The following is a 17,151-nucleotide window of genomic DNA, read 5'->3' as shown; positions in this document are numbered from 1 at the left end:
CGCGCCGGCGCCGGCGGAGGGGCTTTCCCCGCCCTCCTCCACCTCGCCCTCCGCCGCACGGGGCTCGCAGCCCGCCGGAGCCCGTGGAGCGGCGGCGGAGCTCGGGAGAACCGGCCGGCGTCGCCCGCTGACCGCCCCCGGGGGATGTGGCAGCGGCCCCCGAGCGTCGCGGACGCCGCCGCCGTCGCGCCTCGCTGCTGCCGGCGGTGCCCCGCCAGCCCCGGGGCGGCGGGGCCGGGGCGTCCCTGCCCGCTGTCTCCGCCGCCGCGCCTGCAGCCCTGATCCCTGCCGCTCCGGCCGCCAGCGCCCCCCGAAGCGGCGTGGATGATCCGCGACCTGAGCAAGATGTACCCGCAGACCCGGCACCCGGTGAGTGGCGGCGGCGGCCCCGCGGGCAGCGCTCAGGCGCGGGCACCGCGGAGTTGTAGCCATTTTCTTATTGTTGTCCGCCGCGCCGCCGTCGCCTCCCGGGGTCGGGGTTGGCTTGTTTGAGTTGCCCTCGCCCGGTGCGCGGCGGTCCCGGCGCCAGCCCCGCGTCCCGCGGCTGCCGGCGGTGCGGAGGGTCCGAGCGGGCGACAGCTCTTCCAGCGGCGGTCCCGCTCCGCCGGCGGACACGTCGGGGCAGCATCTCGGGCCGTTTGGGGCATCGCGCCTCCGCCCGCGGACGAGCGGGGACCGGGGGGCTGCGCCTCGGAGGAGCCCCGGTGCGAGGGCCGCGGTGGGAGACGGCGGCGGGCAGGAGGTGGTGACCGGATGAGAGGGGGCGATTAAAAGACCTGATGTTCCTTGCTTGCAGGCTCCTCACCAGCCAGCTCAGCCCTTTAAATTCACCATTTCAGAATCCTGCGATCGGATTAAGGAGGAGTTTCAGTTTTTGCAGGCTCAGTACCACAGGTAAGACTGCCTACTTTGCCCGAGCCCCGCGCAGTCTTTCCTCTCGCCGTTTTCCGCGCCGCACCCGGAGGGTCGGCGGGGCGGGGGCCCGGGACCCCTGGCGGAACCGGGAGCGGCGCGGATCCACCCCAGCCAGGCGCTCCGGGCCGGCTCCTCCACATCCCGCTCCGCTCCCGACCCTGGGGACGAGGGGCTCCGGTGGGCCCCGAGCCGAGCGGATTTTCTTGTTTTCCCCGCGCTCCGTTTTTGTTCATTTTATTTTATTTTATTTTGTTTTGTTTCTTTTGGTCTTTTTGTTTACTTTTGGGTGCGGAGTGGGGGAGGGCGGGTGTTGATAGAAAAATACGTGTCTGGTTGGCCTCGTCCGCTGCTTTTCTTCGAAATGCCGCTCAGGACAGGCATCTTGTCTTGGCTCGGCCCCCTCGCGCCTTTCATTGACATGTCAAGTGCTGATAACCTGGAAGTGAGGCGGCGAGCTGTTTCATTATCCTTAGGTGGAACAGCGCTGTGTCCTCAAAGTGACAAGTGACTTCTGGCGAGGATTGTTTAGCGGGCTTCAGAAAACCAAATAAACACTCGAAGCGTTAGTATTTACCACGGTATTCATTAAATTACACGCAGTATTGTGCTTGCAGTTCTGTCATCAGTAATAGCAAATAGCAAAAATTCAAATCCACAAGTTTTTCTTAAAGCGGTAATGTGCATGTGATTCTTCTGTGGGTCGAGTAAAAGAAAGAGGTGTTTCTAAAACACCTAAATAAAAACTCTGAAACCCAAATTACATTTTTGTTAGTAGCTTTTCAAGCTTAACTGTTAAAAGATATGAACCCTGCGTGCTTCTTCTGTGAACCAGTGTCAGTGTTTAGTTTTTTTGTCAGAAAAATAATTTTCTGTGGATACCACATGTGTGTCTGCAGTTCTTTTAGGAGATGAGGATGCTGCATGGTATCCTTTGAAAATGGAAAAGTGCAAACCTCCATCCTAAACTCCCAAGCAAGAACTGGAATACGCATTTATGTTTGGGTAGTGGAGAAAAGGGGAGCAGCCGGTGCTCAAGAGAATGTCACTTTAGTGTTATGAAGTACCCATACTTTTTCCTTTTTGTGTCTTGAACAGTTTAAAGCTAGAATGTGAAAAACTGGCCAGTGAGAAGACAGAGATGCAGCGACATTATGTCATGGTAAGCAAGCTGCATAACAAATTCAAAATGTCTATTAGCCTGGTATACTGAGACTGACATACATTCGGGTTGCTGGAGGCAAACAGGAAGACTGTAGTAGCACTGCTGTTGTTGAGGTTGCATCAGTGCTTCCATTATAAATCAGTAGTTTCTGGGGTCTTTTAACTTCTTTGCAGTGGTCAGTATCTGTGTGAAACTTGCTTTTTAATCCTTTAAGCAATTGAGCATGTTTCTTCCAAATGCTAGTAAATCACTTGTCAGCCCTTTCAAGCTGTGTGCAAGTTCCATAGTGCGCCTGGGGATGATGTTTTCACTTTCGCTGACTTTTCCCAGTGGACATGGTTCTGTAAAATGGTTCTGGAAAGTATTTTTTTCTGTGATGGCAGTAAGACAAAATTGTACATAAGCGCATGCAAATCCAAAGTCTGCTTTCTAGAAGAACTGTTGCTCTTCGGCAGCTGAATCATTGTTTCATTAAATTGAGAATGTCAGTGATCTCAGCTGTGAAAGGGATTTCCTCAGTTGTTGTGGTCTGCCTGGTTAAATTATGTGCATAGAAAGATGTTTCTAAACAGGTAATTGTATGATGGATCATGATAACTCTAGAGGAACTCTTGATATCTCTCCTCTTGTACATCTCTGAGGGATTAGCCATTTTCCATATGCACAAGACAAGTAATACTCTTGTATACACAGAAAGAGTAAATAACCTTGAAAAAATCTTAAGGGAGAGCACAAGCAAATTGTAAGGCTCGCAGTTGTCATTTTAATGCCTGATATGCCTAAGTCTTGGAGATTGTTTGGTATTAACGTTGCACAATGAAAAGAGTTCCCTGCAGTACTGGGGCACAGCAGGACGTACTTAGATTGGTGTGTCTGCTCTGGCCCTTAATTTCCATGCTCTCTCCTTTTTTTTTTTTTTAATACCTGCCATTTAATTACAGGAATTTTTTGTGTTCTTTTTTTTTTAATTTAAAATATCAAATTGGTCTGTTAGACATTGCTGATTTATATGTTTATATGCTTGAAGCACTTTGGGTGTTTTTTTGTCATGTTTTATGTATGCTAGTGAATAGAATCTTCATAATTTTCTGCTTTTAATCCTTGACTCTGCTTGCGATTTTTTTTCATTATTTTGTTGTCTGTTTTTGCCTTATTTTACAGCTTTTCTTTGTAAATGTGACATGAAACAATGTCGATAAAGCAAAAAACAAAGTTTATTCGGAAACACACTCTTTGCAGTTCCAGGAACTCTGCAAGGCAAATTAATGTGTGTAGGTTTGTATGTCTTTGTACAGATGATGTTTCAGTCAAAGTGAATTCCAAAACAGTTATTACAATTGCAAAGTCTAATAGAGTAATTTTCTTTTTTCTTAGTATTACGAGATGTCCTATGGGCTGAATATAGAGATGCATAAACAGGTAGGTAAAGAATTACTTTTGTTGTAAGAATGCTCTGTATAATTTCTCCTATCAATCTTAAAACACACATATTCTGTGTGACTTGCTTTAATTGCATGCAGGAGTGCATCAGAAATTTTTTTTCTTCACCTGACCCTGAATCTTCTGTCTTATGTTTGGTATGCAGACTCTTTGTAGGTTTTGGTCTTGTCTGCCAGTTGTGCATTATTTGCTTGACTTTCCATATGCAATTTTTGCACATGCAGGCGTTCCTATACTTCACAGGGAGAGTGTTTGTGGGCTGTATCTTCTTTACTGTCTGGTCTCAAACCCTCGGGGTTTATTTTTTGGGATATGTGTATTAGGAAGGGGAGCATGTGTGGAAAAAAATGGATTTTTTGGTTAACCTAGGGTGATTTAAGCTGGAGCTACAAATGCTGTTGATGTTACAGCCATTTTGATATTTCCCTCTGGCTGCTTACTTGGACTTCTGTCCAGAACTAGTGTGCTAGTATCTCAAACACAAAGGAGTAAATGATCTTTCTGTGATGGTGTAAGTATAGAATCATAAAATGCTTTGGGCTGGAGGGGACCTTAAATATCATCTGATTCCACCCAACCCTGCCATGGGCAGGGCAACTTCCACTAGATCAGGCTACTCAAAGCCCTATCCAGCCTGGCCTTGAACGTGTCCAGGGATGGGGCATTGTCAGCCTCCCCATTCCGGTGCCTCCCCATCTTCACAGTAAAGAATTTATCATAATATCTAAGCTAAACCTGCCATGTCTTCAGTTTAAGGCCATTTCCCTTTGTCCTATCACTACGTGCCCTTGTCAAAGGCCCTTTAGAGCTCTCTTGTAGGCCCCTCTAGATACTGGAGAACTGCAATTAGTTCTGTGCCTTGAACTCTAGCACTCAGGCCAAGATTAGCAAGAGATTACTCAGCTAGAGCATGCTAATGTAAATTAGAGTTTCTTATTTGATAATGTGTGTTTTTTAACCTTCTCTAGAGGAGAATGAATTGAACATCTGACCTCTTTTCCAGTGAGGGAACTTTTTATGTAGTGGAGTTTAATACTGACAACTCATTTTAGCAAATGGTTGAGCAATTCAGCAGCATTGCTGGGGAGCATAAACTGCAGAAATAAAGAAATGATTGGATGGGAAAAGAAAGATCACCTGAAAATTGGTTTGTATGTGCTTCTGTTCAAAGTTAGGGATTTGGAATTTCTCTGGGTTTGGAAATAGGATTTCTTTATCTTGTTGATCTTTATCAACAGACTTTGAACTCAAAAGCTTTTTCATGTTATTTATTATATTTTGTATTCCATTAGCACATCAATGCCACAGAACTGATTTGGGCCATTTTTGCTAGATGGCATACATACGAACACACTGGGATTTCCCTTCTCAAAGCATTTGCAGCTACATTTTGCGTTCTGCAGCTCCAAACTTATGGAACCCTGTACATACACGTTATTTTACAGCCATACGTAGGTCTTTTGAATTCTGTGTGTCCTTCTCACAGGTAACGTTAAGACTCAACAAATGGCTGACAGGAAAAGGCAGTGATTGCAGAGATCAGATTGTATGCACATGCTGACTCTCTGGACCTGATCCTTGTCGTGTGTGCGGTTGGAAAGATTGGTCACTGAATCTAAGAGGTGTTGGGTCTGTTCTCAAATGAATATCCAGATTGTTTCAGGCCCCATTAGAGTAAAACAAAAAACAAAATAAAACCAAACAAATCCTCAATCAGTAAAGCTGTAGGTATGGAAACAATTCACAAAGACCAGAGTCTTTACAGGCCACCTACGTAGCAAATTCTTACAGGCGTTTTAAAGCTAGCATTGCAGTCAAACTTGTTTATATTTCTAGATACCCCATTTTTACAGCGGTGCTTTAGACTTACACTGACAGCACAAAATTCTTTGCAACAGAATCAGCTTGCAAGTGCAATGTGTAATGGAATTGTATTAAGCAAGGGGGAAAAAAAAACCCACAGCAAAGGACTTTAAACTTCTAATTTCTAAACGTTTTACTTCAGAAATTTTATACATTTATGGTGATGGAGTCATCAGTGATACTCTGCAGAAATTAAATACTTGGTGACAACTAAATGTGGGGATTACAAAGCACTGGCTTTTAATTGAACACCTTTTTCCATCACCATTAATTTTATTCAAGTTTTAAGTATTGTACTTTCATGCAAAACACTGAAATATTTTGTCAGACGATGAATCAAATTAGTTGTGGCTAAGAAACTTGTTCACTCACATTCTTAAAACTGATATCAATTTCCTGTCTTTCATATCTCCCTTTCTATTGACACAGTGTTGTATTTTTCCTCTTGCCTCAGCAAATGCAAAATATTACCATTTTTCATTATGATCACGGTATTACGGTCCAGTTGGATATTTGTGTAGATGGCATTGATTGCTTCATTTGATGTGTGTGAAGCTGTTTTAGTCTACCACCTTAAGTTCCCTTTTCCTTCTCTCCCATCTTTGAATTTCACTCGGCTGAAATTGAGCAATTCACCCTTTTTTATTTTCCTTCTCCCTTGCCCCCCCCCAGCTTTCTAAATTCAATCATATAAAAAATCCTGAGGGCAGTTTATCACATTATGAAATACAGACAGCCCTGCAAACCACCTACTTATTATATTTTCTTTCTTTTTTTCACTTTAGCACAGAGGCATATCTGTCTTTATTTGTTTTTCTGGGCAGACAGCCTTGGTTCCTCTCGGGTTCTTTTCCAGATGTACTCAATGGATGCCCTTGTAATGGAAAGCAGGCAATAATGCGGTGAAGTTGCCCTTCGGCGTAATTGGGCCTAGTTCTCAAGATCAGGTTAGGCTTATTCACTTATTAGATTTGCGTCTCAAAGGGTTCAAGAGCAGGACTCCCTGGAGTCCTTGGAAGTACCCTAGTAATTGGTGGCCCTGATATTTGAAACCTTTGTGTATTTTTCTGTTAAAGCTTCTGTTCTTCTTGGCTGCTTCCAGCCACAGAGTATTTATTTTTAGAGAAATTTTTCACTGGAACAGAAAATGATGTGTGATAGAGTCATGACTCTGTGACTTAGCAAATTGATAAAAGGATAAACGTGCAGAAAGCAGCAGTAGTGAGTGTGCCTGTGTGGCTGGGGGCATAGAGGGGGGAAGAGCATCTCTTTTCCCACCCCTTATGTGATGCTCATCATCAGTCATCCTGTGTTGATTTTGATAGAAGACTATTAAAGTGAAACCTATGGGGAATTTGTCATTCTGAAAGGAAAGCTAATGTAATTAGTACCAATTAAAGTACATTTAGTAAATTGGATTTAATCTTAATTAAGCCTGCATAATGTTGCCAATTTTTAACAATTATGTTTGAGAACATAATTAATTTAAATTTTGGTAACTGAGTAAATAGCGTTAGACTTGTAGAATTAGGCATTTGTAATTTTTTAAAAGACAAATGTAGGGTGTGTTGTCACATGTGATGTTATAGCCTAATATACTAAGCTGATTTCTGATATTCTGTATTAGGATCAATACGGCTTGAAAATCAACATGTTCTGGGAAAAAAAGATACTGGATTAGGAATTTTGGTTGCAGTATAAGCAGATATGTCCTTACTGTTTTAGATTTTAATATTAGCATAATGCTTGAGTGTGGTCTAAATATCCCTACTTGTTACTAAGTTGCTTTTTTAAACATTTTTAAGAGGCTCAGTTGATAGTTTATGAATGAATAGTTAATTGACTGCCCTGTGTTTCTAACATACTGTTGGTACTTGGAAGTGGTCAATTGGTTTAATTTCTGAAATTAGAGTGTTTTAATGTTATGGTAAACAGTTTATTTAAATTGCTGTAATCAAACACCCTTGCTGAATGTTTAATTGAGAATTGTAATTGTAAAATAAGTGTCTGTATTTGGCTATAGACAAGAGATATTTATGAATGGGACTGATGGAAAGTATAAATGGAAAGATACAGCATTAATTTTTTATTTTGTGTTTCTTTGGAGAGGTCAATACCTAAATTCTTTTTCACACTTTTTGCCTAGACCGTCATATTTGAACTAGTTCATGTACTAGAATGTTGAATTTCAGCATTTTTGGAAGGAAAATTTAGGTCTTTTAAGAAGTTGGGTATTGAAAAATAAATGAAATGGCATTTTAAGATCACAGGGAAAAAAAAATTAGTCCAGTCCATGTAAATTTTATTACAAGACTTGGGTAGCAACCATTTGAGTGCTGCTAAAATATTAATTGGATAGAAATGAAAGGGTTCTGCTAGCTGATAGGATATCATAACCATAGCTGCAGTAGTCGATGGTAAATGATGATAAATGGCATTAGGAACCTTTTAGCAAGCTGTAATAACTACGAGGAGGGAAGCAGTATGGATTTGCATTATATCTGATACCCTCTAGTACCAAGTGGATTGCCAATACTGCTTGTTTAGCATTTTCTAAGGGCAATAGGATATTGATTTCTGTCTTACAAGGAATAGCTCTATTTTCACCATTGAAAAGTATTGCAGGTTGTTAAGAAGAAATTGACTTGAAGAGGCCTGACTGCTGCCCATCATGGAGCAAATAAAGCAAAACTGCCGAAGCATGGTGGAGCAGTGAGATGGGGCCCTCAGCAATTTGTTGCTATTAATTTACCATGCTCGACAGCAAATCAATCGGCATCTACTTCATCTGCTGGAGAAAATGCTGTCCAGGGCAGATAAAAGGCCCTGTGTGGTACGGGGAATAGACTGGATTGGCCAAACGGAGGCTGCAGTTAATGTGTAAATAAGTGAAATCAAGGCCACTGTTGCCGAGAAAGCTGTTTTTAATTAGGTTAGGGCTTTATAGTGAGCTATTTAAGAAAGTAGTATGGAGAGTAAGGGGAGATTTATTGCTGACAGAGTTAATATATGGGCTCTATGACATCCTAGCCTTTTCTCTACTTGCTTCTTAAGACTTAGTAAATTATTTTCCTATGGGGTTAAAGACGGAAATCAATTTGTTTAATTTAGGGCAGAATTTTGACGGTTTTTCATCTTCATGGTGATAAAACACATACATTACAGAGAAATGTTTTTTGTATGCTCTACCTGTGCAACAGAAAAATACAATCCTCTTTCTCCTCTTTATTTTTTGGCAAAATCCTGGGCTTGGCATGAATGCATACGCATGCATGTGTCGACTTCCTTTTGACACATTCAGTAGCTGAATGTATGTTGTCTTGCATTTGAAAAATAGCTGGAAAGCCAACTAAAATTATACTGACTGAATTTGTTCTCTATTGTAAACAGTAGGAAAGATTTAATAGAGACACAAGCAGTGGGTAGTCAGAACTAAACGGAAAAACTTCAAAATGAGAGAGATTAGAAGTGAAATTCTGAAGACTGCAGCTCACACAGTACTGTTAAGGAGGAAGAGAAAAACAAGTGGCATTTTGATTAAAGTCACAAAATGTAAAAAATAGGCTGTCAAATCAGTTTGACAACTGAGGCTTGTTTGTCCCAGTTTTAGGTTATTTAGCCTCTGAAGCCAGCAGAAAAGCTTAGAAGCTTATGAAAAGTTAGAAAATCTATTATTCTGGAGGTATACCAGAACCTTTTACTTGGTAATAGCTGCTAAGTTCTGTAACAAGGTTCTGTGCTTTCTTTTCCTCACAGCTGTTAGGCAGCTGTTCTGTGGAGAGGTCCTGGTAATTACTGGGAAGTTTGTTGTTGCTACTACTCCATGAGTTACTGTTGAAATAACCTTTCCCTTTGCAACTGCAGAATAGCGTGCATGATGACAAGAACTTCCATATCATACAGTTTTTGCTGTTTATCGGCAAAGTGTCGTTTTCTCCCACTTGTTTAGGCAAATTCAGACAGATGCTTAAGACACAGGAAGTAGCACAAAACATGCTGAGCAAATGTTTAAATTAAGACATATGCTCTGTTTTTACTGGCAAAAGGCTGTGCTCTACAGTGCTTAAACATAAAAGCATTTTTCTGTCTTTGAAAGATCCTAATTGCTATGATGCTGCCTCACTGACTGTATTGGTTTATGGGCCGACTTGCAATTACAGAGGAAGCCAGTGGTGCCCCTGTGGTTATGGTCACCTAACAGTTTCCCTTATAAAAATTACTTGCATTTTAAATTTTTTTTAATGAAAGCAACCTGCTGTTCCTTTCATTAAAAAAAAGGGAGAGTGTTCCAGTGAGAACCCCCAGCTCCTATGGGGCAGTGGCAGAGGAGGGGGAAGGCAGAGGGAAGAAGAAAGGTGATGTGTACCTTTGCATTGAGAAGCTCCCCTCCTGCCTGGCCCCACTGCTCTTTGGGTTGTCCAGTGTGGCTGGAAATATGACACAGGCATAAGGCTCCTTCGGAACAATCAGGACTTACTGTCCTCCAAGCGAGGGAAGCTACGTCACCATTTTGTGTATAGCTTTTGCACCATTTTGTGCGGTGAGATTTGCTGTCCTTCTAGGGGCAAAAAAGAAGTGCTGAGGTCATTCAGCACAGGAAAAAAACATTAATTAGCAGATAGGTTTCAGAGAGAAGTATTGCTTTGCTGGGATGCCCAGGCTTTACAGCATTTGTGTAAACTTGATCCTGCCCTATTGTGTATGTGCATTGTGGTGCAGGTTTTAGTTATACACTTGCTGATCTCATTACCAGTTTTCCTAGAGGAGCTCTTTCATTGCACAAAACAGACATTAGGAAAGTAGAATTAAGACTGCAGAGCTGATTGTAAACTGGTTTAAAAATATTTGGCTGCTTGTCTCAGTTAAGGAAATAACTTCAAACATAAGGATTCAGGCATGTGAAATAATTGCCATTGTAAGCTCCTTAAGATTCTGATTTTGATTTATGTTACAAAATGTGAAGGGCCTGCTTACACCAGCCAATCACATTGAATACCAAAGACTTGGTGAATTAAAACTGATGAAAAAATTTTAGCATCGAGGCTCTCAGACATAGAGAATTCAGAATTGTCAATTTGGTCTTACTTTTTATTTCTTTCTTTTATGGATAATTGTAGCGTACTGTTTATGAATGTAATAGAGAATTTGGCTTATCAAAAATGTGGGTCTGTTTGTGTACAGTGCAATTAAAATTGTTAAAAAAGTTACCTTTGTGGTCTGCAGACTGTGTACATCTGTCACTGACTTTCAGAAAACCTCTTCAGCCACAAGGTTCACTGGGAGCAGAACAAAGATGATAATGTGAAACACGGGCTATATAAACTGATGCTTGCATTAGCCAAGAGGTGACAAAAATGTATCTAAGCCAAACCTATCTACATTTAAGAAATGCTGTTCTGTGTCAGAATTGAATGTTCAAGTTAAAAATAAATCTTTGTTTAAAAATGCAAAAATATTAATTGGTTTTAAGAATACCTGTTTGTCTTTCTTTTTATCTGTATTCTTACAAGTTTTGTCTTGCTTCAAAGTAATAGTTTTACAGTTCCAGTGGTATCTAGTGGAACATGTCTCTGCCTATGTCAGGGGGAGTGGAACTAGATGAACTTAAAGATCTCTTCCTCTTCCAGCCCACTCTATTCTTAAGTACTTCTCTGAATTTTTTCCCCTGATAACTGTTTGTCTGAGTGGTGGCACAACCTCTGTAGTTCAGTGTAGTAGAAATGGTTTTGGGCATAATGTCAAAAGCAGGTGTCCATATTCCTTTTGTTTAAAGAATAGTTTTTAAATATAACTGAAATATGTAACAAATAATAAATAGAACTCTAATAGTGATTTCTTGCCTGTATGGATAGGATTTTGACATTAAAATTGTCTTCCTTAGCCTCAGACAGGTGCATAATGCTCTGGTATTGAACACTGTGGTGTTATGGCTAAGATACTTAAATATGCAAATGTCAGGCAAATCAAAGTTATAGTCCCCATACTAAACTTGAATTGGTCTCTTTATGGTTATGTAGTTGTATGGTATGCTATATTGCCAACTCCAAATGTTAAATCATGACAGTTACTGGAATATCATGAGATTGGCTGAAGATTAATAATGAGATAAACGTAAGTTTAGAATTCATTTTACTTCCATTCTCCTTTTAAGCTGCCAAACTGTTAATGTCTCGTGCTTCTTAGATTTCTCGCTTCTTTCTTCCATAGTTGGTTTGTTTTGTAAGTAAGGAGAAAACATACCAAGATTCAGGATAAAGCCAATGGAGCTAAGTATGACATACAGCTGACAATTTTTTGTTGTAATTTCCTGCATTCAGAAAATGTGTGAGATGTACTCTTCTAAAGAAAAATAGTACCAAACTGAAAATATAGAAAGAATCTTTCTGGAACTTCTTGTTAAGTTTTTTGTGTCGTAAGGTGGCAGAGATAGGGTAGTGACAGTTCTTCATGTGTTAGAAGGAAGTGGAGAACATAGTTTTGAGTGGTGATCTTCTAAGTTGGGCGCTCTTTTGGTCTACTTAAATAGATTCTCTGCAGAATCACACACAGACAGAGGTTTTTGACATTTGCTGCATGAGATTTTAATTCTTCAAAGAAGAAAAACTTTTCACTGTTAGTTTGGGATGTGAAACATTTGGCAGTAAGAACATGTGCTTTTCTTTTTTCTCGTGTTTGCTTAAAAAACCTTGGCAGAACACCTCACAATTGAGCAGAAGTAAAAGTTTGTCCCCTTCATGTTAAAAAGAATCTGCATAATACTAGGCCCTGCTGCTAGATTTTGTTTGGTATTGTATTACTTAAGTGTGTGCATGTTCTGTATGACTACAGATAGCGTTTAATTTTTAAAAATGCTGCTCTCTATCTAAAGTACAGGAAACCTCTTTTGTGTTACTCTGTTTGCTTATGGATGTGGCTTGGCTCTTTAGAACCTGCTCTGACTCTGTTCATGCTTACCCCAGGAAGAAGTGATTGCCCTAGGACTGAGTAGCCAGTGGAGGAGGAGCACCACAGAGAGGGCAGGATGGATCTGCTGCTGACATCACCTGTGTTTCAATTACAGCTGCAGCCCTTGGTGCACATACACTGCAGCAAAAGGGTGCTTCGGAGAGCAAAGGGGATCTTAGCCCCTGTCTTTTCTGACTTTGAACCCTTTACCAACAAGTCAGAAAAAGGCCAATACATGCTCCTCTGCAAATGCTTAATAAAATATTGTGGTACATATTGACAGTGACAGTAAATGCTTTTGAAATTTAACACTGACCATTTTAATACCAGGAACAACAGCAAAAAGGTATAGCTTGGGTCTTTTGTGTCCTCAAGGCAATTGGTTTCCTCAGAACGCAGGAGTGCCCATGGGGTTACAGCAACAGACTCAGTCGTGGATGAGGGAGGACCTGCTGAACTGGCACGGAGGTGAGATCCTTGTAGAGGGTGGTAGAATGCTTGTTTGATGGTGCAGAGACCTCAGACCTGGCAAAGTTAGGGTTACAGGATGTTGCTGACAGTTGCTCCATGGCTGAAGCTCTCATTTACCGTGTTAACTTGACAGTATTACTTAAAATTATTCATAAGGCAAATTTGAGCGAGCTTTTAGCTGGGGGTTAAGGAAGAGAAAGAATAAGTGTAATAAAAATGCTTTCTCAAGTCTCTCTGCTTCTTGGCAGGAGAGGTGCATCTTCATTTTTGCACATTCCTTATAATGAGATAGACAATGGGAGTTCTAGATTATAATATTTGGATATCTGATTAATCTCTCTTTCTCAGTAACTTTTATGTGGTTGGTAAGCCATTTTGTCCTATATATCATGCCATTCAAATGTTACTTTTAAAAACCAGTTGCAGCATGGTGTGATCTTAAGGTCAGGTGTCCGGCTAGCAGGAGGGCGGCCAACACCCAGCTGCAAATGCGAGAGCACCCCTTGGCGTCAGAAGGCTTCGGGCTGTGCTCACAGCGGACGGAATTGCTGCTGGCTGACGAGAGTAAAGAGTCCGGACACTCACTGGGGACTTGTCAGATTTATTGTAGAACCCAACATGTCAGCCAGGGACTGACAGACACCCAGATGTTGAATATAACGTGACCTGCCAGTGAGTGTCCTCGAACAAAGGGTGCAACAGGATTATAAAGGGGAGAGGAATTCAGGGAGGGGTTTACAAAGGACCCAATAGGGGAAGGCAAGGGAGTGGACTTAGGATTACGGGCATGAGAGAAAACCCAATAGAAACAATGTAAAGGAGGGGCCCCGGAGCCACAGCCAATCAAGTCTCCCTAAGCACAGAAGATTCTGGCAAACTAGGAGGAGTGGGGAGTGATTGACTGGGCCCAGGGAGGAGAACAAATTCACATATAAGGAAACACAGGGGAGGGGAAATTATATAACAGAGAGGATTGACATAAACTGTGGCGGGAGTAACCAAGGTAACCAAATGACAGACAATACCATGGCGGGAAGAACTGGTGAGGGCAGAACCATTACAGAAAATGGGGGAGTGATACAGAAAATAGGGGAGTAATTAAATAAACTAACAGAACACACTACAACAACCAGTGGGAAAATAGAGAAATCTTTGAGCAAAGTTTTTATCTTGGATAGCCACTTTTCTCCTTTTCTACCCTTTTATGGGGGTGAATAAGAAGTTCTCAGCCACACTTCATACCTGAAATGATTCTCGACTTCTTTTTGATGACACAGTGCTTTTTTCCAATTACACTTTCTTATTAATAAGTGCAAGGGAGACAAAATAACTAGTGCTGTATTTTCACCTGTCTGCCTTGAGAGGTCCTGTGTTGGGTTTGAAGTGGACTAGCCACCATCTTGCTGCTTGACAGCCAAGAAGCCACTGGCCGCATGGACTCCATGCGGATGTTTGAGACCAGCAGCTGAGCCAAACTGTGTCGTGGTTTTGGTTCAGAGGGATGTGAGTTTCCACTGTGTTTTTATGGTGGCTGCAGGAGGAAAAAGTTCAGTACTCATCCTTCGTGAAGTACTGTGGATCTGCAGAGAAAAGTCCATGTTGCTATTTGTTCTGGTTTTTGCTCTAGATACCTGCTAGTGCTTATCCAGGGGCTTGCTTTCCTCAGATCCAGGGAAGAGGCTATTTTTAATTCAAGGCCTGTAACAAATTACTGGCTGGGGTTACTCCAACTGCAAGTTTTTGAGCTCTACAGCCCTTTACAACAGTCTTGTGACATTTCTGTCTCTCTACTGAATGGTAGTGATATGTACGTGATGGGGCATGATCTAAGATTTAGTTACTTAACATCCATTATTAGATGAGAGATTCTCTAGAATCACTGAATATTGAATGAAGATGTGTTTGCTGTGGAAGGAAGAGGACTCCTTGCAAACCCATGTTCACTGTGTAACAAGGTCCATTTATACCTTAACTATTTTGGAGTAGCCTTTGTCCTTATGCTCCAGAGGTTACCAGGAGATATAGCACCACAGATACTTGAGCTGTCCTCCTGTCTGCTATTCTGTTAATTGTATTTGGAGACTGAAGTTGGAAATAGCAGAGTCAGGTCTTTGTGATAACATTTGGAGAAGGAAAGAAAGGAGCGTAAGACCAAACCAGGCCACAACACTTAGGCTTTTCCATTTGATGGAGAAGGTAAAGAAAAGGGAATGTTTGGAGGAAGCTGTTTAATTGGTTTTCTTCTATCTCCTACTTCCCTGCAGTGCCATACTTCACTCTGTATGAGAACCATCTACCTTCTTAGTGCCCTCTTTGAAAGATGGCACTCCGCTGATGTGTAAAAGAGAGTCAGCTACAACACCGCTAATGTTGGGTTTCTGTTATTTTGTAGAGCGTGTGACTAGATACAAAGTAGGTGCTTCTTGAAATACACATCCACAGTCTTGAATAACACAAGGTTTGGAAAACTTTGGGCAGAAAACACTCCCTGTATGCTTGTCTCAGTGTGATAACAAAGGATAGATTGTCTATTCTTAAACTCAACTTGACCAGTAGACTTTTCTGTCCTGGTTGCAGAAGGCTGTTGCAGTCTGAACATGTTGATTATTTACAGTTTTTATCAATACTTCCTAATTTCTGCTGGAAAGGTGTATGTTTTCTTTCTGTCTCTTCTTAAACAATATCTAAAACAACAGCAAAATCAAGCATTGATGAGGCTTTCCTGCTTATTTGCTGTATTAAATATCCTTGGCAACTTCATCCAAATGTCAAGGGACTTTTTATTTTATCAGAGTTATTTTTTCAGGTATTTATTCTTGAAAAGCAAATTGTGTATAAGCTCTTGGTTTAATTAATTCAAGAATGATACCCTGCTTCCTTTGCACCTCCCTGCTTTAAGTCTTTTCTAGAGGTGGAAAACAAAGCTAATAGTGTGTCTTGAATACGAAGAACATAAATAGAATATTTTACATTGGTATCTACAAGGCAGTTAGTTTTCTTACCCCCACAAAGTTCCCTGGTTTATCTCTATAGACTAGTGACACCAAAAATGCCTCCTGTTTCAGTTGTTGGCAGCATAACAAAAAGTCTTACAACTGTGTGTCTGTGACATCCTAGAAATTTCTGGGGCATGGTTTCTTTCTGACATTTTTTCTAAAACCACAATCTACCAAGGATGAAAATTGTTCTTGTTCTTAGGTTTGATCATGCATTTAGAGATGGAAAGAGGAACAACACCACAAGACTGTACAAGAAGAGGGCCCCCCCGAGCATACATGTTGTTGCTTTTTTCTTTCTGAGGTTGTAGGTTTCTGTTTGAGGATGAGTTTTCAAGCATGTATACAAGATGCTTCTAAAACTAACATTAGTAGCCTTGCTATTATACACCTAAAGAGCCTTCGTCCATGGAAAGACATGGGACTTCTCTTTGCAGATACAAATGTCTAGCTTCTTTGCATTTGCAACATTTTTTTCAGATATTCTTTCAGTCAAATGGACATAGAGGCCTTATGAATGTAGGAATTATCTTTTGTCCTTTTTTAGTTGCTGTTAGCTCTATTTTTGTGCTTGGAACTCAGGTGTATATTTTGTCTGAAGCCTTGATTTTTAACATCTCTTTGTGTAGGTGAGAGAATCCTGGGGTAATCTTAGTTTACACGTTTTGAAAGAAAAATGCTGTTGTAAGTATGCACTGCATTAAGGGTCAAGAGGGTTTTTTTCAAGCCTGTGACAGACCTGGAGGGCCTGAAAATCTGTAGACAGAGGAAATGCCTCTCTGTATTAATGTAAAGCAAGGCAGAAAGCTCTCAGGTGGATGAGATGCAGCTGCCAGGATCTGGGGCTTGGAGGGAAGCTGGTGCAAGTTTCTAGACTATGCTGTCAAAGGATTCCTGTGAGACCTTGGATAAGCTACTTCGACTGCTCTCTGCAGCAAGATGGGAGCAATGATGGGAGCACTTTTGCACCACTGGGCTGCAGGACGAGAGCAGATAAGTGCTTGATGTGTGTGGTGTGACTCGGCATGGTACCAAAGAAATCTGGCACACGTGGAGGGACTTCATAGGGGAATGTTGATGTTGCAGGAGTGGCTCAAATCTCTCATTGCCTGAAGTCACCAAAGTTGGTGCTGTTGGGACACATTGCCTTGGCTTAGTAGTTTCAGAATCACTTTTCAGAGTGGTACCTAATGTTTATATCAAAGTAGAAGCATAGTATGAATTTTTCTTAAACAAGCTGCAGAAGGCAGGGCTCTTGATTCATCTCAGTTCAGGTGGGTTTTTTTTTTGTCTACTAGCAAGACCCATGTTTCTTCTTATTTTTTTTCTTTCTTCTTTTTTTTTTTCTTCTTTTTTTTT

The 17,151-nt window shown here is 41.3% G+C and overlaps 1 protein-coding gene across 4 annotated transcripts in view; it reads left to right on the top strand.

Moving 5' to 3' along the window:
• Positions 1 to 263: 263 nt before the first annotated feature.
• Positions 264 to 17,151, top strand: part of LOC131095733 (transducin-like enhancer protein 4) — a 99,622-nt gene continuing 82,734 nt past the window's right edge. For all 4 annotated transcript variants that reach the window (XM_058043797.1, XM_058043795.1, XM_058043796.1 and 1 more), the window contains exons 1-4: positions 264 to 369; positions 797 to 894; positions 2,011 to 2,074; positions 3,452 to 3,496. In XM_058043797.1, the coding sequence (XP_057899780.1) occupies positions 325 to 369; positions 797 to 894; positions 2,011 to 2,074; positions 3,452 to 3,496 (252 nt within the window). In that variant the 5' untranslated portion in view covers positions 264 to 324. The remainder of the gene's footprint in view (positions 370 to 796; positions 895 to 2,010; positions 2,075 to 3,451; positions 3,497 to 17,151) is intronic.

This window comes from Melospiza georgiana, chromosome Z (genome assembly GCF_028018845.1).
Source record: "Melospiza georgiana isolate bMelGeo1 chromosome Z, bMelGeo1.pri, whole genome shotgun sequence".
NCBI lineage: Eukaryota > Metazoa > Chordata > Aves > Passeriformes > Passerellidae > Melospiza > Melospiza georgiana.
This window is presented reverse-complemented; position numbering and strand designations above follow the sequence as displayed.